This window comes from Rissa tridactyla, chromosome Z, assembly GCF_028500815.1.
Source record: "Rissa tridactyla isolate bRisTri1 chromosome Z, bRisTri1.patW.cur.20221130, whole genome shotgun sequence".
Classification (NCBI taxonomy): Eukaryota; Metazoa; Chordata; class Aves; order Charadriiformes; family Laridae; genus Rissa; species Rissa tridactyla.
Genome location: NC_071497.1, coordinates 61,583,510 through 61,610,433, shown reverse-complemented (window position 1 = coordinate 61,610,433; position 26,924 = coordinate 61,583,510). Strand labels below are relative to the sequence as shown.

The following is a 26,924-nucleotide window of genomic DNA, read 5'->3' as shown; positions in this document are numbered from 1 at the left end:
AAGTCAGGGAGAGAAAAAAGCCAAATAGAGGTTTTACTGTGTTAATTGTTTCCATGCCTCATTTGTCTTACAAAGGCATTGCTTGTTCTTGAGTGATTAACTACCACATAAGTACAGCAGCAACAAACCTAAACAAATGCTTTTTTCTCTGCTGTCTCAGAAAGCAGAAGAGAAAATGGACAAGTCATCCTTGTTTTTCTCAATATGGTGCTGCTAAACAGTTATTTTTGAACGGTTTCAAAACCAAGCTTAGGATAATTCCTACTTTCTAAGCAGTATTCATATTTGCTCATGATCATAAGGGCATGACTCTGCAGTGTAATGTAAAATTTCTGTGAATCCTAGCAGCTGTATTGAACTCTTGGATGCTTTGCTCCCTCAGTTATAAGAGTTTCAATGGTAGGCTAACCTTAGGAAACTCCGTTGTTTGGGGTCTGATAAAGAGATGTACCCAATTTTAGCCTAACTCAAATTGTCTTCAGCAGCACTCTTCTGTGCATGTCTTCTTAGTATTTGCAGGAGGCAAAATATAGTTTAAATTGCACGGAGGGATAACTGCCTGCTTGTCCCAAGACCCTTCTTGATCTTTTCCTCCCAAAGAAATAATAGTCTAAGCTTTGGATTTTGCCTGTCGTTCTAAAGGAACACACTGTGGAGAGGTTAGACTTATTTCCATAATCTCATGTTCTTCATAGGTTTAAGGGAATTGCTTACAAGAGTTCATAGGTGTCCTGTTTCTTGGTCTTAGTTGAGAGTGAGTTGATTTTCTTTTTCCCCCAGCACTACATTTTTCAATGTTGAAAGGTTACTGCTATGTTTGATAAATTCCAATCTTCTATATTAAACTTCTTTTTATAAATTCCCCAAGAGGTTTCAAAGGTTAAGCCATCACTGACCATTCTTTTGCACACATATCAATTATCTGCCATTTTTCTACAGCATCTTATAAAATCAGTATCACATTTCCTAGGTCATCACTTAACATCTATATTATAAAGGCTTCTGGTTATGTAATTTTTTTGTGCTGGTGAGTGTTATAAAGCATCTGCAGCTCAGAGATACCTGGAGTGAGGATGCCTTCCTGTGTCAAACCTGCCCCAGGTCAAGCAGAACTTATGTTTCTCCAGCATTGTCAAGAAGCGGTGTTGCTGCTGGGCTGCCCCCCTGGGTTTCCTTGGAGAATGGCACAGGCTTTCTGAGTTGCCCTTCAGCAGCCAGTCTCTTGGAGCATGAACGAGTGCATCGGTCTCCACACAGGTGCAACTGCATGTCCATCATTTCTATTGTTCCTCTTCATATTTTAGCACACTCTCACTGTCTTTGAGTATAGTAGTAGTGTATTGACCTTCTCTGAGGCATGCAGTTTTCCTGCACAGGTTATTGTAACAGCCTGTGTTTGCGTTCCCATAGCGTGCTTTGCTCTACCAGGCTCTTCCTCTCACCAGCTGATTCCTAGTCTTTATTTTCTTTTTAACCATATTTGCATAAAGATATGGATGTTTTACTGTTACTTTCCTTCCTCACCAGCTCACAACTGCTGCAAATTTATTTTTAGTATTTCACCTTATCTCTTCCTTGCATTTGCTTGTGGTTTAAGAGCTTTCTGCTTATTGTTTCTTTTTATAGCTTCCTGTAAAAAAAAAAATCTTAAACATAAATATGGGTTTGAAAACAAGGGAGAGGATTGTTTTACTAGGTATAACTGTGACCAGCATCTTAGTTTTACATTTCAGACACACACGGCTAATTTAACGAGACCTGTCATGTTTGTTTGGGTTTTTTTCTACAAACCAACCAACTTGCCAAGTACCTTTTTATACAGTCTTATTGTAATGGCCCATAAAGAGACCAAAACCTAGTACACAAAGATTTTTCCACATTTAGGGAAAGGAGCTATGTGCATTCATGTTCTTCTTGCAGCATACTTCATTGCAATTTCAACTGTTTTTAAGCCCTCATGCATACAAGCCAGTGTCTGTGGAATGACAAAGAGAATCAGGGCTGTGCATATGCTGCAAGCAGTATTTGGCTCCAGCGTATGGCAATTGAGTGCAATGTTGCTGCACAGCTACGTTGCTGTACAGTTCCTGCTGTTTCTTATTTCAACCTGCAGTTGGGAGACAAGATGCTGAGCGTGTCCTAGGTAAACAGACTCTTCTCAAACTCTTCAAAATGCTTTAGAGTTTTTCTGATAATTTTATGTTAGCCCCCCCTGAAGTGAATACTGATGTTCTTCTTTTGTAACACTGTATTTTGAAAAAAACATTCAAGAGTTCAATACAGCTGGTAGGATTCATAGAAGTCTTACATCACACTGCAGAGTCATGCCCTTATGATTATGATGAGCAAGTACGAATACTGCTTCGAAGGCAGGAATTACCCTAAGCTTGGTTTTGAAACCATTCAAAAACCATTGTTTAGGAGGACCATACTGAGAAAAACAAGGATGACTTCTTAATCTAATATCTTCTGCCTTCTGTGTTCCCTTCCCTAAATAGGGTAGCAGATATTGATTGTAGTGAAAAATGAACAACGTTGTTCTTTCCTTTCTTTGGAAAACCATGTAGAGTAAACATATGTGAGCGTTCTTGTAGTCAGTGACACATGCCTTCAACACAGAGGAGCGCAATTGCCGTTCATCTCCTGCAGCAATCTTTGTAGGTCTCTTCCAGTCCAGAAAAGATAAGCCTGTGAATATTGGTAAAAGATAAGCTATGTTTTCTAGTGCTCTATTGAGACCTGCTCAGCCGGCATCTTAAAATACTGCTGCAAAAAGACTCAATACCAAAGCAGGCATCACCAGCAGTGCAGATACCACCAGCAGTGAAGCCAGCAGCAACAGCTCCGCTACCAAAGCTACGCGGTTTTTCCAAATGCGAAGGTGAGCAATCAAGATGGATCTCAGATCTACAAGGGCAGAACCAATAAGGACACAGGGCATGAATTGCAGCTGGGAGAGGACAGCCTGCTGCCGAGAGGCTGCCACAGCACTGGCAACAGCTCTGACCTAGCTGCGCACGTGTACCAGCCGTCCTCGGGGCATTTTCCCAGGAGCATCTGCTTTAAAAGTCTCTCATCTCTGTCTTCCAACAAAGCCTTCTTTCTAGGAGAGCTACAAAAGAATTTGGTTTTGCAACAGCGATGATGTCATCTCAAGTCCCTTGGTATTTTCACAGCTTCAGTTCAGATGAGATCATTATCCAAATGATGAGTCAGTCCAGTTAAATCTTTTGGCATGTTCTGGCTGTGCTGCAAATGGACCAGGGTCCAACAAAAATCTTTGAGAGCCTTCTACTCTGTTACTCCTGTGCCATCTTGACAGCTGAGAGAATACACAGACAAAACTGATTCCAGGAGCAAGGACTCAAATGGTCAGTTCAACCTGTTTGTGTTTTGTTTTTTAACTTCGAAAGCTCTGTTTTACCCTAGTGCTGAAAGTGTAGTGTACACCAGCCAGTGTATTTTTGGAATTTATGCTATGCAAAATGCAGAACTCATCTATCAACTTTAATTGTAGACATTGAATTAAAGTTTAAAAAAACAATACCCCGAAAGAAATAACCCCTTACTTTTTTAAAGATGGCATTCACTGAACACTGATTAATTCATTTGATGTCCAATTTCATGTAGAATTGTACGTCCCGTCATATAGATAAGAAAGGGGAGCCTCCTGTGCCATTTTGGTGCAATAGGTGCCAAATTGATGATGTTCTGCATGTGTTGCAGACACTACTCATCCAACAGTGCTTGGAGACTGGCAGGGTATTGGATGTGCATGCTAGCTGCTTTGTTGCTTTGTTGCTTTTTTTGATTTATTCAGTTGATTGTTGAATTTGTAACCGATTTTTTTGTCTTAATGCTTTGAGATTATTATAATTTTTGAAGTTCAGCTTTTTATATAGATACTTTTACTGGTTAACTCTAAATAAAATGAGAACTCTAATGTCCCATAATCTTTTCTCTGCTATAATGAAAAATAGATAAGTCTCCTGGTTCAACTTTTATGCAGGAAGAATGGAAAGTTATTTTTGTAAGGAGAGAACATTTCCAAGCTTTTTGCACTACGTATAGACAAAATAAAACGTTAACTATGTCTAATAGCAAGATTTTATGCACTATCAGATATCTGACGCTTAGTAGCAATCATTGGAAAGCATTTCAGTACGTTAAGCAATGCTTCATTAAAAAAAAAAACCAACCAAAAACCCTGCTGTCAAAGGAAACTAGCTGCAAAAATTATAGCTTTGGCTTTTTGCTCTCTACCTGCATGTTTTTGTTCTCTCCATTTTTAGGTAGTCTATTTGGATTTTTTCTTTCTTTTCTCTCCCTTGACGTTTTGGACCAATCTCATAACTTTTATTACTCAGCAGTGAGAGAACATAGGGTTAAGCGTCTTGAAAAAGAAAAAAAAAAACAATGAGAAACTACTGGTTTCCTCAGCATATTCCATGTTAAGTTCATATGGTTTTAATTATTTGATTGCTTTATCTGAACTATTAATTCTACAGTTTTAACCACATAGACAAAGACTGGCCGAAAAGCATGCTCTGCCTACCTTATCTGAGACAGAGATAAACGTGCAGCTACATGAACTAGGAAGTTGGTTGCAGAGCATAACTGAGATACATATTTGAGGAAAATACTGTGAATAGGAATATATGCAAATGGTGACACGGTGCACAGCTTAAGCTGTGACACTGAAAGACCTTTGTGGATTCATGAGATAAGGTTCTGAGAAATGTTTAAGTAAATGCCTAGTCTGCGTGACCATATTTTCTCTCAGTTTTTTAAATGCTGTTAAAGATTTATTCAGATCTGCTTTGTCCCTGATGAAATGAGTTAGTTTTCTAGGAGGGCGTTTATAAGTACATGGAAGATAAAATTTATAATTTGCAACCATGTATTTTAAAGAACCAACTAATGCTAATAATTGCCATTATCAATTTACAAAATGCAGTGCACTGTTTAGAATTGTTTTGAAACAGCAAGTTGCATGATGGACAGGTAATGAAACTCTTCCTTGGACTCTGTATGTACACTGTACTTTTAATTTTGCACTGAAGTTCTAATTTATATAAAGCTTGAAATGCAACAAGGAGATCTAATAGGTAATCTCATATTTAAAGATCATTTTCAGAATCCAATTAAACGTGTGAAACTTACAGAGCAGGCAGATGTTTTGAAGGCTGGTAGTATGCAGGGACATTTTCTTACTAATAGATGTCTATCTAGGCATTGGGAGATCTTCGGATATGCAGGTTTGATTTTGATTTATTTGCATTTTTCAAGGGGAAGACATAATCAAGAACTTTCTACCTTTTGGCAACAGTACACTCAGATGCTACGTCTACACTAGTTTGTAGACTGCTTTCAAAAGGATGAATGTCAGTTTTCTTTAAAAAGAAAACTCAGCAACCCAATACATAAAAAGGCTGTCTGTCCTGAAGGAAGTCCACTCTGTATAACCTTGTGGGACCTGTTGAATATCTGCTATTGTCCTATAGCTTCGTTCTCTTCAATAAGGTATGCGTGTGGGCAGAATCCATCCCTTGTAGGTGTTACAACTGAAGTTACGTTCTTCTCTGAACTACAAGTAGAAAAGGCTAGTTGTAGCGGTAAGTTTGTTTCTTTGCAGGTGAATTTGTATTTCCTCATAGGATGGACAAGCTGTTGTGGCATGTTGCTATGGGAATTACCTGTTTCAACTGTGAATACTTTAGGAAAAAATTACAGTTTAATAATGAAACTGTTTTTCCACGACCAGGAAGATCAAAGTTACTGTTGGAGATATGATAATTTCATTTGGTATCATTTGTCCATGGTCATACTTGGTAAAGAGTACCTTTGCAGGCAGTGTGTCAGGGCTGGAGACTCAAAGTGACAGAGGAATAGCTGAAGTTTGTGTTTGAAAGATGACAAGAAAAGTTGTTGGCACCAGTGTATGAAACTGAGGAGTACATAAAACCGCCAAAGTTTTAAGGTTTTTAATGGTAGAATTCAGGTTCAGTTCCCAGTGTTGCTACAGATCTTGTTAAATGACTGAGGAACATTTCGTCTGGAAAACTGGGATGTTTAACAGTGCAGTACCTTACCTATAGGCATATCCATACACAGGTCCACTATTAGTTTGCTCCATTAAGTGCTACTCTGACACAAACCGCAGGACATTGGTGGCAGAGAGATGATAGACTGTTTTCGGAGAAAGTAAAGCTAAGAAAGGTGTAGATGGTTTTTCCCTCTAGCCCTTTTCAACTTTAAAAAATTTTTATTAGTTATTAATTTTCACAGTCGTATACATTTTAATGATAGAAAAGGGCTGTCATTGATACCTAATCTGGCAAGTCAAAATGCATAAAACAAGGCAGAATTTTGTACATGGCTCATCTTGTAGAAGTATGTCCAATCTCAGCTTTAGAATTGAATCCAGTGGCTAAAATAAATCATTTGTTTCTTTTTGTTTCTTGCTCTAAAATGGGGTTTCCAGAATTTGAATTATTAGTCTAGATTTCTCCGAGCTCTTTGCAATGAGCTTCCATTTTAAAGTGTAGTAATCTCAACTGAACACAGCATTCCTATAATTATTAATTAATTAAATATGCAGTATCAGAAACATCTCATTTCAGTTCTTTCTCTTGGCCGTGGTTAAATGGTTAACCATTAATAACGGTTAAAGCTCACACTCAGTAGATGTTTGCAGAGATATTGCGTGTCTGTGTTTCTCCAAGTACATCGCCTTTTCAAATTTACTGTTGTAATGGGCCCAGATATTTCAGACGTCTACATGCCTTTCCAGTATGGAAACATGGCAGCTCTGATCCATCACGATGCTCTTCAGATACCTTGAGTCACTATCAGGTCTTCTCAGCGCCAGTGCACTGAAAATCAGTGTTTGCTCAATAACGGTGTTCCTGTCATGTATGTGAGTTTGTACGCGTGACTGTGCTGAGCTGCTCGGCTGTATTGATTATTTTTGAAGGATGTTTCAGTTTGAATTAAGAGGAAGATAAACGAATACCTGCATTTTGAAACATGATAGTTTCTCATCTGTCACTGGTATCATAGCTGGGTTGTTTCCTTGAGGCCTGGATCCAAAGTGCAGCCTGTTCTGAAAGTGCGTCCTTTCCGTGCTGTGGGAACGTTATGCATCATGAAGGTAGGGAACAGTCGATACCTGTCTGGTGACTTGCTAACTGGTGGCTTTCTGGAGGGACTGACGTAGGAGATTGTTTGCAGGCATATGCAGTGAGTAACAGTGCAAATACCTCTGGGTGCTTCCTGTTCACAAAGGGCAGTCCTTGGGTCTACAGCCTTAGATCTTGTCTCCGCAGCAGGATGACCCACCCTGGGCTGTTCAGACAGGCTGGAGATCCATAACCTTTGTGGTCGCTCTGCTCATGCAGCCACAACTGTGAAAGGAGATACGGCAACGGTTTCCTTTCCAGAATTAACTGAAGCAGTGTTTCCTTTCTGGGGGTTTGCAGGGGTATCTGCTTTGCCTAAAGTCTCGTGTTGGCCTAACTTCAACAGGCACCTCCAATAGGTCCCTTTTTCTTAAGCTTGTGTGTCCTAAACAGCTTTTCTTCCCTTCAGTTTGAGAGACTGTTCCTTCCTAAACAGTCCTTGCATCTTTGATGTGCTGTGTTTGTGAGGCTTTTCCTGCCTTAGTATTGTCTTTTTAGTAAGCAATTCTCCAGAGTTTGCTGAGAAGTGGCATAACTGAGTCATTCTTTCCTTTCCTGCCTGTTTTTCTCACCAGCCTCACATTAAACAATAAGCAGTATATTAGTATAATAAATATCTTAATACAATATTCATAAATTATTAAGAGCAGTTCCAAATCTGTCACGATGAACTCATGGGATTGAATTGCTTTTTACAGCAAGCACAGATTCCAAGGTTTTTTGGGCTGATGCTCTTGTTCATGCACACACTATTAACTATTTTAACAGCCAAAGCTTAGCTTCCTTTTAAGGTAAAAATCCTTAGTATAAAAATAGCAAGGATTTGTTTGCTACCAAATATTAGTGGTACTTCCCTTCTGACTTCCCATTTTCCTCCTAATGACCCTTTCTCCCCCACCAAAGTCCTTTAGAATCTGTAGTTAGGGGTTGTAAGAAGTAATCGCAACACAATGAATATATGAGTCCGCTTGATAAGTGTGATATTGTAGGTAACCAAGAAAGGGCGCTTTGATGAGGCTCTTGAAGGTTGAGACTTCAGTGAGCTAGTGAGGAATCGAAGTAGGAAAGGAAACTCACGATTCCACTCCCAGTTGGTAAATTCCTGAGCAGTTAGGCTATCACTAATTGTAGCCAAGATTGCTCCCTCAGTGATGATTTTTGATGTGATGTGTAATTTTCTCTTGAGATAGCAACAATAGAAATACTACACATTAGCTTTTCTTAGCCTCATAGGTTTTAATAAATTTTGGAATTGCAAAAGATCTTGAGTAAGTTTTCAAAACACAACGTAATGGCTGCAGGTTTAAGGAATTTTCTAAGTCAATAAATACAGAGCAGTGGAACAAATCTGCTTGAGAATTTGCGGTTCAGAGGAGATGCTGGAAATCCAAGTTAGCTTGATCTCCTCTTAGTGGGGGGGCAATAAGCAAAGTTTTGTCTGGATGAGGGAAGAGGGAAATGAATCCTGTGTTTAAACCTCCCCTGCAGTCGGTCTGAAAATTTGGAAACTCTCATTCTTCTAGTGATTTTTCAGTGATGTATTGGCCCCATTAAAGTCAGTGGGAGTTTTGCCATGGCTTTTAATGAGGTCAGAAAGAGAATAGTACATTTCAACTGCTTTTTTTTTAAGTTGGAAATAAGTTTTATATTCATTTATTTTACAGTGATGTATTCTAGAAACAAATATAGATGTCATTTTCCATAGCATGATAGGAAGAAGCCCCCTTGCAAGATGGGATGTAATAACCATCTCATACTGCATCAGGAGAACAGTCACTGTCAGTGGGTTTCTTGTCGTTTATTTATATTTTTTTTTACCTGTTGCAGTACATAGAATTTGGGCACATGAGCAATAGTTTTATTTAAAGATTTTACATGTTCAAGCTCTGTCTTTGGTAGAAAAAGGCTGAAATCAACAGGGCATAATTCAAATGAAAGGCAAGGAAATACGAGATTTGATTAGGATACTTGAGTGAGTTTTAACTATTTTGCAAAATATTTTGGTTGTATTTCACATCTTATATTGTGCCAACAGGAACAAGACATGATGCATTCTAAGTCTACGTTCCTTCTATTACCAGCGAAATGCATCTGTCTGTGAATAGAGTATGGCATGTTTTCAACAGCCTGTCACAATAATGCACTCATTAATATGCCTGGGCAGGTTTATAACAGTTAAATATTTATGAGATATGCAAATGTTTGCTCTCCTCCTTTAATTCACAAGTGACGACTAATCAAAGCTTTGCTTTCTGTTCTTTGAGTAAAAAGCTCTGCTCTGGAATGTTGTTTTAGGAGGCAATAATTTGATGAAAATATGAAGGTGGATGGAGGGGGAGGGAATCCTTTGCTTATTCTCAGCTGTTTGTATGAAGCTGTGCAACCACTTCAGCTTTAAAGCACCTTCTCCTGTTTTGTTATCTGATCCTGAGTATCTTTGATGACTTTGAAATGTGTTGCATTTAAAAACAAAACAAAGACACACTGAAGCATCCAAGTGTCCTTCTCTCTTCTTGGTCCAGGTGCTTCCTGTGGTAAGTACACACTGCTCACTAGAAGCCAGTGCCAGCAGAGCTCCTTGTGGTCTGCAGAGAAAGCTTGCTCCAAACCTTTCGGGACAACTTGTCTTTCCTTAAATACTAATCCTGTCCCTGTTCTCTTGTGATGGGGGAATGTGATGAACGTACCTTTTCTTACATTTGTAAGTCACCTCTAAGTGTGTGGGGATAGAAATGAGAGGTGCACCTTTGGCAAAGTGGGTTGATGTTCATGATGGTATCTCCTGAGAAATGCTGCATGGTGCCTGGTCCACTACTTTGAAGACTGAGTGGAAGTCAGCAGGAGCCTGCCCTCTCCTACTGACCAGCAGTTCCTGGAAGAATGCACCTCCTGTGAGGGGGTCAAGTGGGAAGAGAAGTTCGTTCACTCACATTTATCACTCACCCAGAAAATTAATAATCTCTAATGCTCATCCCACATTGTCTTAAGTGTTGTCCCTACTGCCTCCATCATTTGGTGGCTGTATCACTCTGCCAGGCAGGGTTAGCTCAAGAGTTGACTAGCTTGCTTGTCCAGCAACACCTAAGGATGGAAGCTGTATAAAGTGGGAGCTCATGTCAACCTGGGGGGGGGTCAGCTTGAGATAACTGAGTCTTACTGTGTGAGCCTCTTTCTGTTTGTTTTAAATAATAAGTCTGCAAACATCAACATAAATAGCCACTTCCACTCTCATAGTTCAAAGCATTTTCACAGTGTTTATAACTGCTAACGAACAATGTTTCAGAGAAAGCAGAACCCTGGCTTCCAAGATTTGCACGTTTTGGGTTGTAAGATGCTCAAGCTTGTGTATTGTAAACAAGGTTTAGAAACTCCTCCACGTAGTTATGCTTTGGACTGTAGCAAGCTTTAGAAGAAAATGTCTAATTGTGCCTGGATTTATTTTATAAATTGGGACTGTTTCAGCAGTCTGTGTGGCCTTCCATTCAGCCGTTTGTTTAAGCCAAGCCAAAAGCCACTTATCTAAAGATGATTTATTCTCACTCTTGAGCTGATGGAACCAGGCTGGGAAGGGTGAAAGCTGAATAGTAGGGTTTAGTCTTAAGCCCCTGTCTTTGGTCAAACTATAAGGGGAGCATGAAGGACTGGCCATAGCATTGTTCTGGAAGGTACTTGTGGGTCTCTTGTGCATTGATTGTAGGATACCTTTTTAAAATAAACAGCCGTGGTATGTGATTGACTCAGATTTGAACTTTGCAGCTGTTCCTTCCTATCTGCCTGGTATGCCAGAGCAAAACCCTGCAGCTCAACATCTCTAAAATCAAAACCTTAATTCAAATATTATAATTTGGATCAGCTTGTAACTTTCTGGGTTTGGCAGTGTAACTGCAATGGAGGCAAGTGTGTTTCTTTATCTAGTTCAGAAAAATAGATGTTATTTATTTACTTAGCATATAGCAATGTTGTGTGGTAAAAGGCAACGGCTGAACAGTCTGTGAAAGTATTAACTTGAGGCAGAGTATCTGGCTGTCAAATTGCATCTAAAGAGGAAGAAAGTTTTAATGATACTTTAAGATGGTTTGTTTTGTTAGATTAAAACAACCAAAAGATTTTTGCATTCAAAAACTCAGTTTTGTTCTTGCTGGATGCTGTGAGGAACCGATGTTCTCACTGACATCTTTTAACTGCGTTAGACTTAATGCAGAGCCTGACCATGAGCATTGTTCAGGGAGCAGTGTAAATGAGCCTGAAGGTGTAGGTTTGATGCGTCCAAGAGCTTTGCTGTCCATCCGAGGAACAGTGGCCTCTGTGGTGGGTTGGGATGGCGCTGCCAAGACCCTCACGCTGGGGAGCTGCCGTGGAGTACGGCTCATGCTGGTGCTTGCTGTGCAGGGCTGTTTCCCTCCTGGGGCACCTGCTTCCCCAGCGCAGGCAGCCGCCTTCCACACCTGTACAACTGGATGCAATAGTAAAAGTAGGGGGAGGCCCAAATGACTAAGGGATGAGCCTGCTTTTTGTAGTCTGCTTCCTCAGCAAGAATTATTTTGAATGAGTTAATATCAAAGGGGTTAAAGAACCGCTGTATATTTTGAATTTGGGCTGTCAAAGCAAATGTTTTGACAGTCAGTCAGAAGTGGATATTGAGTGGTGTGCTGTGAAGAACATAACAGTTCTGTAATGGAAAAAACTCATCGAGGGATGGGAAACTGCGAGGAGGAATAAACAGCCAGTTTTCAGACTCGCAAGGGCCTAGCTTGAGTTTCTGTTTAAGCAAAAATGGAAGAAGAGGGGTGAGCAGAGTCCTGGAGGGAAACTTAATGAAGTGCAATTATTTAGCCCAGTCTGTAGCTGGAAAGGTTTTGCTGTATGGCACAAACAATCCTGTTGGAGCTGCGTGAGAATTAATTAGGTTCATTTGGAAACTCAAGGTTGGGTGTGTTGGAAGGAAAAGGTTAACTACACAAGTGTGACTAAACTGGACTGAACTGTAACTTTTCTCCAGTATTCTGCAATCGTTCCTTTCAAAGTCCCACAAAGAAGAAATGCCCGTGTCCCTCCTCTGGACTATGTGCCATCCTACTTAATATGTTTCTGTCCACCTGCACACGAACAGGAGTTGTGAGTAGCACTACCATTCAAGGGCATCATTAGAGCAGGAATAACTTTATGCAGAAGTTCTCCCATGAATAAGGGTATGTTGCTCTGGAGATACGTTTTGTACCAGAATAAAATACTCTTTACCTGGGAAAAGAAGAATTGTAAATGTCTCACTGGAAAGCAAAGTATATTCTGTTGAACTGTTGTTATTGATGACATTTACCAACTTTTAGGTGTTGTGAAGTTTCCCTATGTTGCGAAACAGGGAAATGTATGTTTCAGCGAAGTCCTGAGATTTGACGCCACCTCCATATCACCTTCAGACAGGCTATTTTCTTTATGCAGTGACTTCTGGACAGACTGTGTTTTAAAATGTTACTGCAATTTATTCTTGCATTGTATTTCAAATGGAAAAGAATCCCATGGTTTAGTCTTTTCCTCTGATTCTAATACAGCATCCCATGTTTGTTATCAGTGCCATGTTTTTATGTCTGTTAGTGGAATTTCAACCTACTTAAGTAAATATGAACTTTGTTCTCATCTGTGTTCAATAAACAGAATTATAGAGTCATAGAATGGTTTGGGTTGGAAGGGACCTTAAAGATCATCTAGTTCCAACCCCTCTGCCATGGGCAGGGACACCTCCCACTAGACCAGGTTGCTCAAATTTTTGTTTGATTTTATGTTCAGCAAGTACAGGGTAAGCAGTAACAGCTATGATGAGTGTTCAATTCTTACTTTGCACCTCAATTGAAATCCTGGAGTTAGAAAGATTAGGAGTTCACATGGGTGCAGTGCCTGCACAGAAATACTGGTTCTGGTGCTTTTTTGAACTTCTTGTAAGAAATAAAGACATTTTCTATTAAATTCTCTTTAATTGTGCAGATGACATCAGAAGACTGTAGGTTTATAGTGGACATTTCCTACATTCCAGTTGTTATTTAAAGTGGAAATACTGAGAGAATGAACTTTTTTTTGGCAGGCTGACACTTCAGCTCTCAGTTATTACAAAGGGTGTATTCGAGTCATGAGTCTGTCAGGTTGCTTGAAAACTTCATGCTTTCTCCCAAAAAATGGAAAATGAGCTGAACTGTTATCTCAATATGGCTAAAAGCACATCTGAGTATCTTTTGCCTTTCTTTAAGGCAGTGTCATAACGTCAAACTAAGGTAGACAAAGTTCAATTTTTGTCACAGCAGTTTAAGTCTGTGTATCTGCTAGTACCGGAGGAGCCTGCGGATCTAGACAAGGAAAAGAAATGTGGATAAAATCTTGCGTATGATTCACTACAACTACTATAGAAAGGAGCAGAAATTGCTGGATGAAATTCTGAATTGTTGAAGTTGTGGGTATGTGTTTTGCTTTGCGTTCAGCAGGACTAGGATTCAACCACTGGGCTCGAAACTCCTAAGAAGTTAAATACCAACCCCATGACAAAGCTAAAAAAAACTGGGGATGTCTGTTTTTCTGGTGACCCCTCTGTGTTTGGCAGCAGCGCAGCAGTGAGGTCCAGATCTGGTTCTCAACTCTCTTGCCTCCAGTTCAATGTCAGTATTTTGTTTTTTGTGAGGAAAACTTGGAAGTGCTACATTCTCATCACGGAAGGGGTAACGTGAGGGCATTTCCTGCTCCCTCCTTTTGCTTTCAGGCGACACAGTTTCAATTCAAGCGCAGAGGCGTGTGCGATGACCCGTTCATTATTTTGAGGCCAGTATTTGGATATGATTGGCAGTCTAGTGATCTCTGATTGCCTCTTGTACAAAGATAAGTGTAACTCTGGGAATGTCATCAGCTACTGTCGAAAGCCCTGGGGAGCATTTTGCTGCAGTCTCAGCGTGCACAGGACGGTGGGAGGGAGGATTTGAGAGGAGTCAAGAAGCTTGAGGCTGACTGGCAGCCCCTCTCACCGGGGCTCTTGGCCGCATGGCAGCCACTGGGGTGGTTTTTTTTCGCAGATTCCTGTTTCCAGTGGCATAAGTCACCGGAGGCTGACAGTGTTGGCATCAGTTCATGGTGAGGTGTGTGACTTACCTGCAGGCAGATTGCTTTTCTGAAACGCTGGTGCAAAGCTGGGTAGAGAACCCAGGGAAGCACCACTCCTGCAAAACCCGGGCTTCAAAATGATGGGCTTGTGTCACCTCCTCCCAGGGTGGGCTCTCCCCAGCTGCAATCCTGTTTGCCTCCTCTCCAGGCCAGGGTTGGCTCATATGCAGTCAGCAGAAGCCCAGGGCGTTGGACCAAGGTTCTTTCATTGCTCCTTGGACCCAGGTGCCCTTGGCACGTGGAGCTGTGCCCAGCTTCCTTACTGAAGGCGCGCCGTGCTGCCTCCCCAAACTGAAGGCAGGAGCCGCACGTCTGTGAAACTGCTTAAACGTGTACGAACATTTTGCTGGGTTACTGCCAGCAACCTTGGTAATTTCGACCAGAGAAGATGGTGGGGGCGTGGTGGTAGGAGTGGGTGGGACTGCTGGGTGTTACTTAGACCTTTGCTTGCAAAGTGCTTGACAAACACCCGGAATGGGATGGGGTAGAGCAGATGCCGTAAGTATAGCCGGGCAGCAGGAGATTAATCATTCCCCTGGGACAAACCCATGAGGTTTCCAGCAGGCTCTGTTTGACGGGCCCTTGTTAGAGCTTTTGCATGTTAATGTGGATCTGAGCGAGATCTTGGCTCGTTGTGGGGGTGGAAATGAAAACTTTTTTCCACTGCTGATGTGTTGTCTTTTTTTTTTCTTGTAGGTGTGTGATGTCAAACAGTGGGCAGTCCTTGCGGCCTCCCCCGCCAGCCTGCAGTGTCATGTGCCAGTATGAATATTAAGAAAGAAAAGCGTACTTCAGAGTTCAGCATCTCAGAAGGAAAAAAGGAGGAACTAAACGGAGAGAACAAATGACTGCACTGCTTGCAAAACTTGGGGCCGTTCACTTTTTCTCCTGAGAAATTTCATCTTGGCCTTTGTGAGAGAGCTGAAAGAGAAGGCAGAGCAGCCGCAGTGATTTTCCTAAGGTCCTTTTTTTTTCTTTCTTAATTTAATTTTTTCCTCCTCACGCCTGGATTTTAAGACTGCCAGCTGCACTGATCACAAGCACTGGACATCAATATGTGTCATGTCATTGTAACGTGTCGGTCGATGCTATGGACTCTCCTGAGTATTGTGGTGGCTTTCGCAGAGCTCATCGCTTTCATGAGCGCAGACTGGCTGATTGGCAAAGCAAAGCCGTCAAGCTCTGAGGATGTGGACAACAGAACAGGGGGGTCGCAGGAACCTTACCATCCGACGCTGGGCATCTACGGGCGCTGCACCAGAATCTCTCACATGCAGCTTTCTAGACGAGACACGCTTTGTGGTCCTTACGCCGAAAACTTCAATGAGATTGCCAGTGGGTTCTGGCAGGCAACCGCTATTTTCCTAGCTGTGGGAATCATGATTCTCTGTGCCGTGGCGTTTGTGTCTGTCTTTACTATGTGTGTGCAGAGTATTATGAAGAAAAGCATTTTTAATGTCTGCGGGCTGCTACAAGGGATTGCAGGTAGGTGCACTTTGACAGCAACTACAGATTTTGATTTTGGGGCCATTCAGCTGAAGAAATACAGTGATTCTGTCCTGTCTACAGACAGGCTGCATTAGGCAGACCCAAAGCAGTTCTATATGCTGGTGCATATTCAAACACAACTGAAATTTATAGCTAGCTACACAGCATGTAATGGATTGACATTGGCAGCAGAATTTCAGCCTGATGCGTGCCAAAATGAACTGACTAGTGTTGCTTTTGTTTGCTATTCAGTTTTTTCCCTCTGTTTGAATTTCTTTCAGTAACAAAAACTTCTTTCCTTTGTTACCAGCAGAGAGCAAAGTTAATACTCACGTTGAGGTAGTCTATCTGCCTCTCGCTACTTTAGTAATTTTTTCATGGACCAAAGGCAGTTCTCTCAGTGTCTCAGAGGCTTCATGACTGCAATAAGAGCAATTACCACCCTGGGGATAAGAAGAGCCTGCAGTCACACGCCCAGTTCTCCAGTGTTTCATGCTAAGCAGCCTCCTTCAAGGCTGTGAGCTTGACAAGCGATACCTTACAATAAGCCCTTCCTTTAGCCAGCGTATTGTTCCGCTGCAGTTACACAGCCCAATGAGCTTATCTTTTCACTGTCCAAGTACCAGTTGTGCTTTTCCTGAAAAGATGAATAGGTTTTAGAGATTTGGTGTTTCTGCTTAAACCCATGGATTTTACAGAGATTAAATGATTGTTAGTAAACCAACACTGGACAGCCCTAGCTAGAGAAGTATTTGGCTTTCTGTCTCGCCAGTGAGCGGTGGGAAGAACCTGTCCCATAGGCAGGTTTTCATCTTTTGTGCTCTGTGTGTGTGGTTGTGTGGAGGAGGAGAGTGGCCTTCTGCCCTACCTCTGGCAGCCCTCAGAGACCTGTGGGGAGGGAGGGAATGAGCCAGGGCCACCTCCTCTTTCCCTCTTGGTGGTGCTCTTAAGCAGATGTTTTCAATTCATAAAATGGTTTTGTTACAACAAAAATAAGGGTTTTTAACTTGTTTGCTCGAAACGTGAATCCAGCTTCTCCCCTCTTTACCTTCACTGAGGTGGCCAAACACATCTGTGGCGGCTGTACCTAGACAGGAGGTGTAATGATAGGTGTTCAAACATTTATGAAGCTGGTTTGCTCGGTTGAGACCTAAATTAATCTTACTCCAACCACACACGGGGAAGTAGGCAAAAACTGAATTTGCTGCCTGCTGCAGCCCTCCAGAGCCAGTGTTATGGGCCAGGGTTCAACTGACGCTGGCTCCTGAAGCACTACTGTGGTGGCTCTCGCCATCCTCCACTTCGCGCATGTTCGGTATAAAAGTATACTACTTATTTCATATCACCCACAATGTAAGGTTTGTGCTTCTGGGGCAGAATTAGATCCCTGAGTTGGCTCAAGATGCTTCTGTTCACATCATGGCATACAATTAGCAGATGACTTTCCTTTAGATAAAAACTACAGGTTTTACTGTAGTCTCTCCTGGTTTACAGAATCTGCCAGAACCAGTGCGACAAGGAAGCAGCTCTGCAGTGAACATTAAGCCAGGGAAGGTTTTAGCTCCTTGCTTTACCCTGTACTTCAGAAATAATCCACAAAACCTGTTTTTCAGGAGATGGCATTACTTGTTCTCTGTTGGAGGGGTATTTGTATCGGAGGGATTGGTTAGCAGCATAAGAAGATGTTCACGTGTCAGACTTGGGTCTGTTGAAAAGATAACTTTACTTACAACTCCGATACCCTCTCAAAATACCTAGTCTAACATCAAGATCAGCAGGAAGTAGGTTCTTGTGTATTAGCATACTGCTCTGGAGACAATACATTTGTGAGAAAATATGTGCAAAGACAGTTTTATGTTTTATTATCAAACCAGCTATACGTGTAATGGAGTTTGTGGCCTCAAGAATTAAACAATACAATCCACAAAGCATTTCGTACATGTTAGGGGACAGATCAGTCCTTTTTGAGTTGTAGTGAGGATAGAAGCACTTCCTTTCTTATAATTCAGATAAATGACACAGCATGAAACCGGGTAATAGAAAGGTCACGTTACTGAAACCGTTGCTATGAGAAGTACGCCTGCCAGTGTTTGCAGCCAGGCGTCTTGTGGCTAGCAACTTGTTTTCTCAAGATTAGTTTTATTTGGTCCACTGCTACTTTTGTGCCAGTAGCATTACAGCATCTGCTTACTTAGTTGAAATTATTTTTCTTACGACTTATCGCAGCTGTTAATTTCAGCTTTCTCAGTTCCTGAGTTTTGGAAAATTTGCTTAAGCTTGCTTAAGCAAGTTGTTCAAGGACAGTTGTCGGCATAGTTAATCCATACAGGGATTATGATAGCTAGACTAATGCCCTGACCAGAGAATAAGATATAACCCTGCCTAGATTGACTTAAGCATAAGATCGTTCTTTCAAATGTGAACAATTATATTTTTAATAAGCGTAGGAGAAGAATTCACAAATTCATTTTGTTTATCAGCCTGTATCAGTCTAATATTTGCAAGTATGTCAAACATCTCATTTTCAAAGATGAGATGCACCCATGGTAGAGTCATCTACAGGAACGCAGGATCTTGCAGATTTAATCTCATTTAAAATCTCTATATCTTTGCAGTGGAGATTTAATATAATTAAAAACATACAACAAGTTTGTTTATTCCTGGAATTCGTCATGAAAAAAAAATAACAGACACTGGATGTATCTTTCAACATTGGTTGTGACCTGGATGATGCCTACGGTGAAATTACAGAGCAGAAAGCAACATCTCTTCTGTTACAGCCCTTAGACAAATGTGCAAACTCTCATTAAGGTCAGCGGGAAAGAGCCATACATGTATCTGGTCCATAGAGGGTTTTTTTGTGGCAGGAAATTAGAAAGACAAAGCCATAAAGAAGAAAATATGGCTCTTGTTTAAACTCTTGTAATTTCTTTTATAGAGCAAGACCTTTTACCACTTATTTTCAGACTGAAGTGCCTTTCTATCTGGAGCTGTAGAAACAGTAATCAGTGGCCCTGGTTTTGGAGAAGTATGAGGATCGTTTCATCTGGAAAAGCGTCTTTTCTCTGCAATAGAGAGTGCAAAGAATGGAGCCATGTAATTAAATAGATAATTACTACCCAGCAGCAAGAAGACCAGGCAGACTTTCATTTGAATGTCTTTTTGGGAAAAGTACTCTATTTTTGCAGTCTGTGAATCACTTGAAATGCAGAGGCTAGAAGAGACAGCATGTTATTATATGGTAGCTGACAAGAACCGATTTGAAGTACATTTTCACATTAATCATCTAGTTATAGGAAGTAAATATAACTGGATTCCCTATTGACATATCTTGGTGTGCATATAGGATAGCTGCATGTGTGTTTACAAGCCTTATTTGGGCTTGGGTACTTCACTTTGGTGCTAAGTAATATATTCTAAACATAACATGGACAGAGGCTAAAAAGATTCGGTTTCTGTCCCTGACACAGTTTCCTTCGTGAAGGTCATCATCAACAACTTTTCTTGGCCTTTTTTTTTTTTTCTTGTTTTATTTTGTTTTGTTTTTTTACTTCTGTGGGCACAGCTGGGCATAGCTGGTCCCCAGCATCATGGCTGGGTGGACATGGCCCCTTCCCCACAGCCTGTGGGGACACAGGTTGCTGGTGAGCCACAACCCGCCAGCGACACCCTGACCCCACGCCAGGAGGCGGAAGCTAAATTAGCAGCATGTATATTATCTCAACCGCAAAAGTCGAGCAGGCCCCTGTGTTTCCTTGTGGGGAGTGATGCCATCGTGTGCCCGTGAAGGCTTTGTGGGGAGTGGAGCGGAAAGGGTGCTGGCGTGCCAGGAAGGCGGCTGGGTTTGGGAGTTCGGTGTCAGTTACTCCTGCTCTGCCATGCTGGAGCAGGGCTGCATTGCCAGGCAGTTGACCGAAAAGGGATGTAAAATAGTTTCTCTTCTCTAAAGCCTTTCTTAGTGCTGATGGCTTCATCTGGGGTGCCTCCTGTGCATCACCCCCTTCTCACCACTTTCTGTTCACAGCCCACTGTCTCCTAGCTCAAACAGGGCTTGACTAAACAGGTTTCTGAAAAGCGCATGGAAAAAAAAAAAAAAAGGCATGTAAAAATTGGGTTGCATCAGTCAAGACACCAGCTGCTTCCCAGCCGCACACTGAGGGGTGTCTCGTTTGGTCAGGTGAACGCATGGCTGCGTTTTGCTGTCTTGTGGCTTAGCAGGCCGGGCTTGTTACGCCTGTAGCAGATATACATCCAGTTAGACAAAGCAGGGGTTTGTGGCCTCAGAGGCTGCTGCAGGCGGGCCGGGAGCGTTAGCTTCCCCCGGCCACTTTGTCAGAGTCTGTCTGCTTGGGCCCAGGAGTCTGCAGTAGATTTGGGCTTCCCTCCCTCACCCCACCAGTTTCTCCTGCAGCATTGCTGGGGATGACTCGGCTTCTTTCTTTGCAGGGTCCTACTTTAGTATTCTCCTCTGATCACCCAAGGCTGAGGTTTCCTTAACGTTTCACCCTACTTTGTTCCTGCCCAGCAGTTCCTCTTGTACCCCTGCTTTGTTCTGGGAGACTGTTTTTTAACTTGGCGTTTGTTCTGTCCAGTCCCAAGCAGTGAAGTCTCTTCCACATTATCTATTTGGGTATCTCACAAGCTCTCCCGTGTTCATTCTTTTGCCCATGATTTCTTATTTTTTCCCTTTTATGTCTTCTTCTGTTCCCTGCTGTGGTATCTGGGGGGTTCCTCCATCAGAAACAACCGCAGTACTTGGGCAATAGCTCATTTCCAGGAGTGCAGCTTTACCCTCAAATGCAAGGAAACTTCTCCACAATTTTCTAACATGAAGAGGTGAAACCAAGTTTGAAGGCAGTTGCGTCTGTAACAGTCCATCTCTGCTGCTGGAAGAGTTTGTTTTCTCTTGCAATAAAAAAGAGTTCAGCGTATTGTACTTACTGGTCATCATTTCCATTGGGAAAGCTAGGTAATTAGGAAGATGGCCTGAGCAGAGCGTGATGGGAACCATCTGAAGGCAAAGAGGGTCTAGAGCTGCTTGTGGGGGTGTATGCAGTAGGATCCGGCCGTGCAGGGTGGGCTCGGGGTGCATGGGGCCGTGTGGCTGCATGCTCCTGGCTGCTGGAAGGTAGGGAGGCCGTTGGGAGTTGCGGAGGAGGAAGCTGAGGAGGAAGTGGGAGGTTGGCCAGGACTTTGCTCGGAGAGGGGAGAAAACGCAGAAGGAGCAGCAAGCTGATGTGGAGGGGGCATGGCACTGCTATAGAGCTCTCTGATGCTCAGAGCATGACATGAAAGGTCATGATAGTTGCAGAGTAGTTTAGGATATTCGGTTGTAGGCAGGAGTGTGCTGTAAAGAAGCATTATTTTGTCTGAGAAAGGGCCAAGCTGGCAAGCAAGGAAGAGAGCACCTTGCAAGCTCACGTTGCTGCCTGCAGGCGACGGAAGCTGCTGCTCGGCCGGGGAGCCCAGGCAGCAGGAGAGCAGAGTGAAAGTGGTTTTGCCCTCGAAGGCAAGGAAGCTTCTTGTTTGTCTTTCTAAAACGCAGAGCATGCATTTTTCAAAAAGTATATTTCCTCTTGGATTCAGCTCAGAGTTTTTCTTTTCTGATGCCAGAATTCTGAATTCTTGGGGTGGGAAGAAAGAAAAAAAGGGGGGGGGAAGGGGGGAGGGATTTATAATGGAAATCCTGACAGTCTGAACTGCTTTTGCTGTCTGCGGTATAGTGCTTCCTGTAACCTATATGGCCAAATGCCAGCACGACATCTAATACACGCTTGGCTGCTGAAAGTTCAAGTGAAGGGGACTGCTGTGTTGGACTATGCCAGGGAAGGAAAATTGAGTTCAAGTGCTAAATTGCTGTTGAGCCTGAGGGAGAGTATTAGTAACTTCAAAGAAATAAAGTGAAGATTTCAGTGTTTAGTTAGATTTGGTGGTCGGCTCATCTCCTGCGCTACCAGGATGGGCATGTGGGAACCAGACGACACCCAGCAGATTGTAAATATAACAGAAAAATAAACAAAAAATACAGGGTTTCAGTGATCAAGTTTGGCAGCTGATTTTCTCAGGAAGCATAAATCTCTTCCATCAAACAGTGCTCAGTGTGAGACTCTCACGCTACCCACTGAGAAGTGTTTTACTGTGGCACATGTGTACACCAAGGTCCCTTACCTCTACTGGCATAGGTGGGCTGCCGAGAACTTCTTTACACCCCTTCCCTGGCGATGCGGGCTAAGGGAGCGCTGGCTGCCCCCCGAGAGGCCAGGAGGAAGCGGGAGGCTAGCAGGGCTCCCTTGCCCTCGGATTTTTGCTTCCCAGCCTCAGAGCCAAGACTGGTGCTGCTGTTTATATATAGGATGCAAACACTAGGAGAATATTTAAACTCAGCAAATGCTGTGTTTTCACCCAAACACAAGAAAAAAGATGAAAGTGGCTCTATCAAGACGGGGGGGCTAATTTATGATTAGTTCATGTCTTCAGTGTGCCAGGTGTGATGGTAAGGGAAATCAGTTGGTTTGAGTTTTGCTTCCTTCCCCAACACAGATCACCTGCACTCTGCTGCTGTACAACCCTTGAAGACACCCAAAATTCTCCCCATCCTGCATCCCCCTTCCTCTTTTCTTCTCGCTGAATGGAGTTCCTCTGCAGCTCCTTCCCCCTGCAGCCCCCAAGGTCTTGTTTGTGCTGCAGGATCAGTATTGAGGAAATGTAATGCCATGAAAGAGATGGCCTGCAGCCTTTTTTTCTCTTTGGCTTAAGCCAAGGCAGGTTGTTGCTTTGGCCGCCCCCACAGGGCTGTGGTCAGGAGGTGGTGGTTTTCATTCCCTTGGAGGGCATGATGCTCACTGGTCAAATGGCAGGGGAAAAGGTTACGGTGAGTGGTGTGAAACATGCTATGTCTTCTCCTCTGCTTCTTTCATGGATGGAATAATTGGCACGGTCTGATATTTCCTTCCTTGATGCAGGAACCTCCGGAATTTACCATCCACAATTGAGTTTCTCATTTCGCAGCTTCAAGCCTTTTGTTGGGCCGTCCTAGATTAAAAACAGTCAATGCTTCATTGGCTTTAAAAGTAGAATGTGAGAGGTGACCAGCCCTTGCAGTGGTGCCTGAGCAGTGGCCCTATGTGTAACTTCAGTTACCTCTGCATTGCTGAAAACTTGTAAACATTTGGCTTTTCCCCTATAAGGTGCTTTATCTCGACTTAATTACAGGGTTAGCATCGGCCGCACAGGAGCTCCCGTAGTGTGGTGACATGACTGCATATGGCTGATGGCCAGTGAAGAGGCAGCGGTGTCATTTCAGGGCTTGGGACTGATTTTACTTTGAGTCTCTGCATTTCCTTCCCCCCCAACTAATGGGGACCCTCACCGCAAGTATAAAAATTATTAAAAGCTAATGGCAAATTTGCCCTGCGCTCTCCTAAAAACAAGAGTCTGCAGGGTCACATTTCATTACAGAGAAATCCAAGCAGTTAGATCACACTAGTATCAAATAAACCAAGTCCTGAATCCCCCAAATGATGTTATTCTGCCAAATCAATCCATGTCAAGCTGATAAACTGACTTATTTTTGGCTTTTTCTGTGGGTAGCAAAATAACTTCAGAGTTGTCTCCCACCAGTAGCCCCCTGCACTGTAGTCCTGTCCCTGTTTCCACATCCCAGCATCAGTAGTTTACGTATGTTTGCATAGGTTTGGTTATGAATGAGCATCTTTGATTTGCTTAATAAATGGAAAAAGACACATGAACAAATGGTATAGTTAATTTACTGTTAAAAAGAGTGGGGATCTTACCCTTTTCCTCAGCTTGGGGAAAGCAGTGGTTAGGGAACTGCTTTTTCCTCTGGTAACTGCTTACCCTTATATCACCCTGAGTTATAAACAATATAAACAATATCACCTGGTTATAAACAGTTAATTCTCCTGCCTCAGCTTAGGGTATCCCAGGTTCACTGGGATCTGTACATGGCTGCGGTCCTCTGCAGTGACCGCAGGTGTGGAGGTATGGACCTTACCACAGTGCATTGCCCGCCAGCAATGCTCCCGACCCTCAACAGCTGTGCTTCCAAACTTACCCCTGATCCCCTCTGCTTGTGCAAACCTGCATTGAGTGTGGTGCCCATGTAGGCTTTTTTTAAGCATTGATCTTCTCAGTGTTACTAATTTTTCTTTTGTTTGTTGTGCAGCGTTTCCAAGTGGGCCAGAGGCCATCTGCAGGGCTCTAGGGCTTGCAGAGTGTCTCCCCTTTCTTCCTGGACAAAGACCTTTCTTGCCTCTGGTCAGCTCCATGTGTTTGGTGGGTCTGGCCGTCATCCAGGGGGATGGAGAGCAGCTGCAGAGGCAGGTCTGGGGCCCTGTGCTCCTCCCTTCAGCATCTCAGCACTACCCTCACCCTCTTCCTATATCCGGTGTGGAGTGCTGAGACCACCACATCAGCTGGCCTGCGTCCACCTCATTAGCTCTCATCTGATTAAGATGGGATTACCGAATCATTTCACAGAGTTGAAGGTGTCTGTTACACAGCTGCTGAGTAGGAGGCCGGTGCTTTGGTTGAGTGTCGGTAGCTGAAGTGGTCAAAAGCACGCAAATGGTGACCTGGTAGTGTTCCTCCAGGGTAGAGGTTTGTCAGGGAAAGTTTGCATATGTGAAAGCCTCCTTGGGTTAAGCCAGTGTAGTACATTTGTACAAATATTTTATGCATAAAATTGTTCAGGTATTCAGGTAGCTTATTGACAGATCTGGAAATAAGAGCAATAAAGGCGGGGTTATTTTGCCTGGCTGGTGCAATGCCCTCGGGCTGAGCGTTAATCTCCTGTGGTTGCGCAGAAGATGAGAATGAGCAGGATCACTGCCACTGAGGAAGCGACCTGCCTGGGTTGCCTGCATGGTGTTGTGCAAGGCTAATCCCTCCCCACCTTTACCCTTTTTTCTCTTCCTCTCCTAAAATGTTGTTGCTTGGTTGTGCTGCTCCATGGGAGCCTGTTGCAGTACCACCTCATTGATCACAGCTGCTTAATTTCCTGTTTCTTCAGCAGCATTTAAAAGCTTTTTTTGCTATTTTGCTAGGAAATGAGAAGATAGTTTCGGGCTTTGCAATGGAAATTGGCTTTGTTAGTATATGCTGTTGTTTAATATGGCACAACAGCAGCTGCACAGGAGACTGTCAAAACTAAATAGAATGCCTTCACTTCGCTAAACAAGCATCTGCCTAAACCCTGTCTCAAGGGTTGCTTCCAAGGATGCAATGAAAAAGCTTTTACTCAGATCTGACCCCAGCACGTAGTGTGACATACAAATGCCCGTAACGATAGATGGGTCTGTTGGTTTTCCACAATAGCCTGGCAGCTCACAGTGTATAAAACCAGGAGGAGCGATTGCTGCAGTTCCAGGCCCTTAGAAGGGGAAAAGCTCTTGGTGCACAAATACAAAAAGACTTCTCCTATAGAAAAAGCATTATTGAACTGTCTTCAGAAATGTCGTTGCACAGCCGTGCGATCTGCTATATTTATATTGATATTTCACAGAATGCTGTCACGGTTTGCTTTGGTGTTTTAGGAGAAAGGAGTTGCTCTTACATCATTTGAGTATAGAAAGGCTGATGTTTAATAGGTTGTCTGTGTTGTAATCAGGAAATATATTTTAGTCTAATAATCACAATAAAATCTAAATCTCATCTAAATTCTGTATTTCTTAAGGCTTCTTTTTGAAAGCAGATAGTTAGGGATTCATAATAAAATGTTAAGTAAGTGGGAAAATTGCCTTCAGTGAAAGACGGGAAGATGTTCTCTGCTGACAGACTCACACCAAAGAGTTTTAGATGAGGTCTCTGGACAAAAAAAGTAACTTAAATAGTTTTCTCTTGTCATTCCTGGGCATCTGGCAGCATTGCGTATCATTCTTTCAGACCTCTGTTTTACGGACAACTAAGAGCAAAGGTAACTGAGAGCCTGCAACAGCTAACAAAAAGGAAAATGTAATTATGAAAAATTATCATGCTGATTTAAAGAAGTGGGATGGAGCTAATTAAGCAGTAGTAACAAGAGCATGTGTACAGCAGAAGCTACGCTCCCAGCAGCGCAGCTGTGCTCAGGGAGGGGGTGAAGTCTGTGACAGAGCAAGCCTGAGCTCTGCGAGCCTGTAGAGGAGCACAACAGAAAACAGCTTGTAATGTTCTCAAAATGAGTTTGTGTCTCCCAGCAGGGGGAACAAACAGCAATAATTCCACAGGTAGGTTGGCTGTGAATTAAAACTCATTTACAGTACGTCCGCGTGAAGAACTGCGAAAATCTGTTGCAGACAACTTTTCTTCAGGCAGAGCGCTTGATTTTTGTTCTTTCTCTTGAAGATTGCCCTCTCTTCAAAGACACTGGGACAAGAGCAGAAACTGATTTATTAAGAAAAAGAAATCTCTGTCATTAATATTTACTGTTGTCCTGCCATATAGGTCTCAAGGCAAACTGTTGACAGGAGATAACTGTTGCTTTATCACATTATGCTGATATAAAGTTATGCAACGCAAAACTCAGCTTTGTACTTCTATGGCTAACAAAAGCTTAAGTGCTTTAATGTTAATTTGCAGCATTAAATGACTTAGAAAGCTGGACAATACGTATTAAATACAGAAGTAATATTTGAATGAATCAAGTGTAAGAACAGCTGAATCAAATTCAAGAAACCCAATAATTATAATAGTCAGTCAATCCAGAAAGCAACTTTTATACACAAATCTGTAGATTGTACTGGTCTTTTGTTCCTGTGTGCCGTGAGCATCGATGAGTGCCAGGGATAAAGTGCTGGGCTCCCCTTTCCAGCCCCCTGTAAGCTCCAGGCCACACTCTCCGCTGTGGTTCATTCGTTGGCAAGGTACTTTGCTCCCGGCTTGGTGCAGCCCATCTGGCGCCCCCGGGGACTCTTCACAAAACAAAACCACGTGCACCTGTGTGGCCTAGCGCCATCCACGAGCAACTGAGAACCCATTTCTCCTCCTTCGACGTTTTTCTTAAGACTGTCTTGTTGCAGAGACTGTAAAAGAAAACCTTGGTAACCAGCAGGCTATGGATTTCATGAAGCTATTGCCAATACGCTGGTCGAGGTTATGTCTCGCTGGTGTGCCTTGTCT

The 26,924-nt window shown here is 42.7% G+C and overlaps 1 protein-coding gene across 7 annotated transcripts in view; it reads left to right on the top strand.

The window, feature by feature from the left end:
• Window positions 1-26,924, top strand: part of LHFPL2 (LHFPL tetraspan subfamily member 2) — a 123,256-nt gene that overhangs the window by 92,130 nt on the left and 4,202 nt on the right. For 6 of the 7 annotated variants that reach the window (XM_054185132.1, XM_054185130.1, XM_054185129.1 and 3 more), the window contains one exon: window positions 15,015-15,803. In XM_054185132.1, coding sequence (XP_054041107.1) covers window positions 15,374-15,803 — 430 coding nt within the window. In that variant the 5' untranslated portion in view covers window positions 15,015-15,373. Of the gene's footprint in view, window positions 1-14,780; window positions 14,817-15,014; window positions 15,804-26,924 lie in introns of those variants that run through there. The other variant, XM_054185136.1, reaches the window with a different exon arrangement.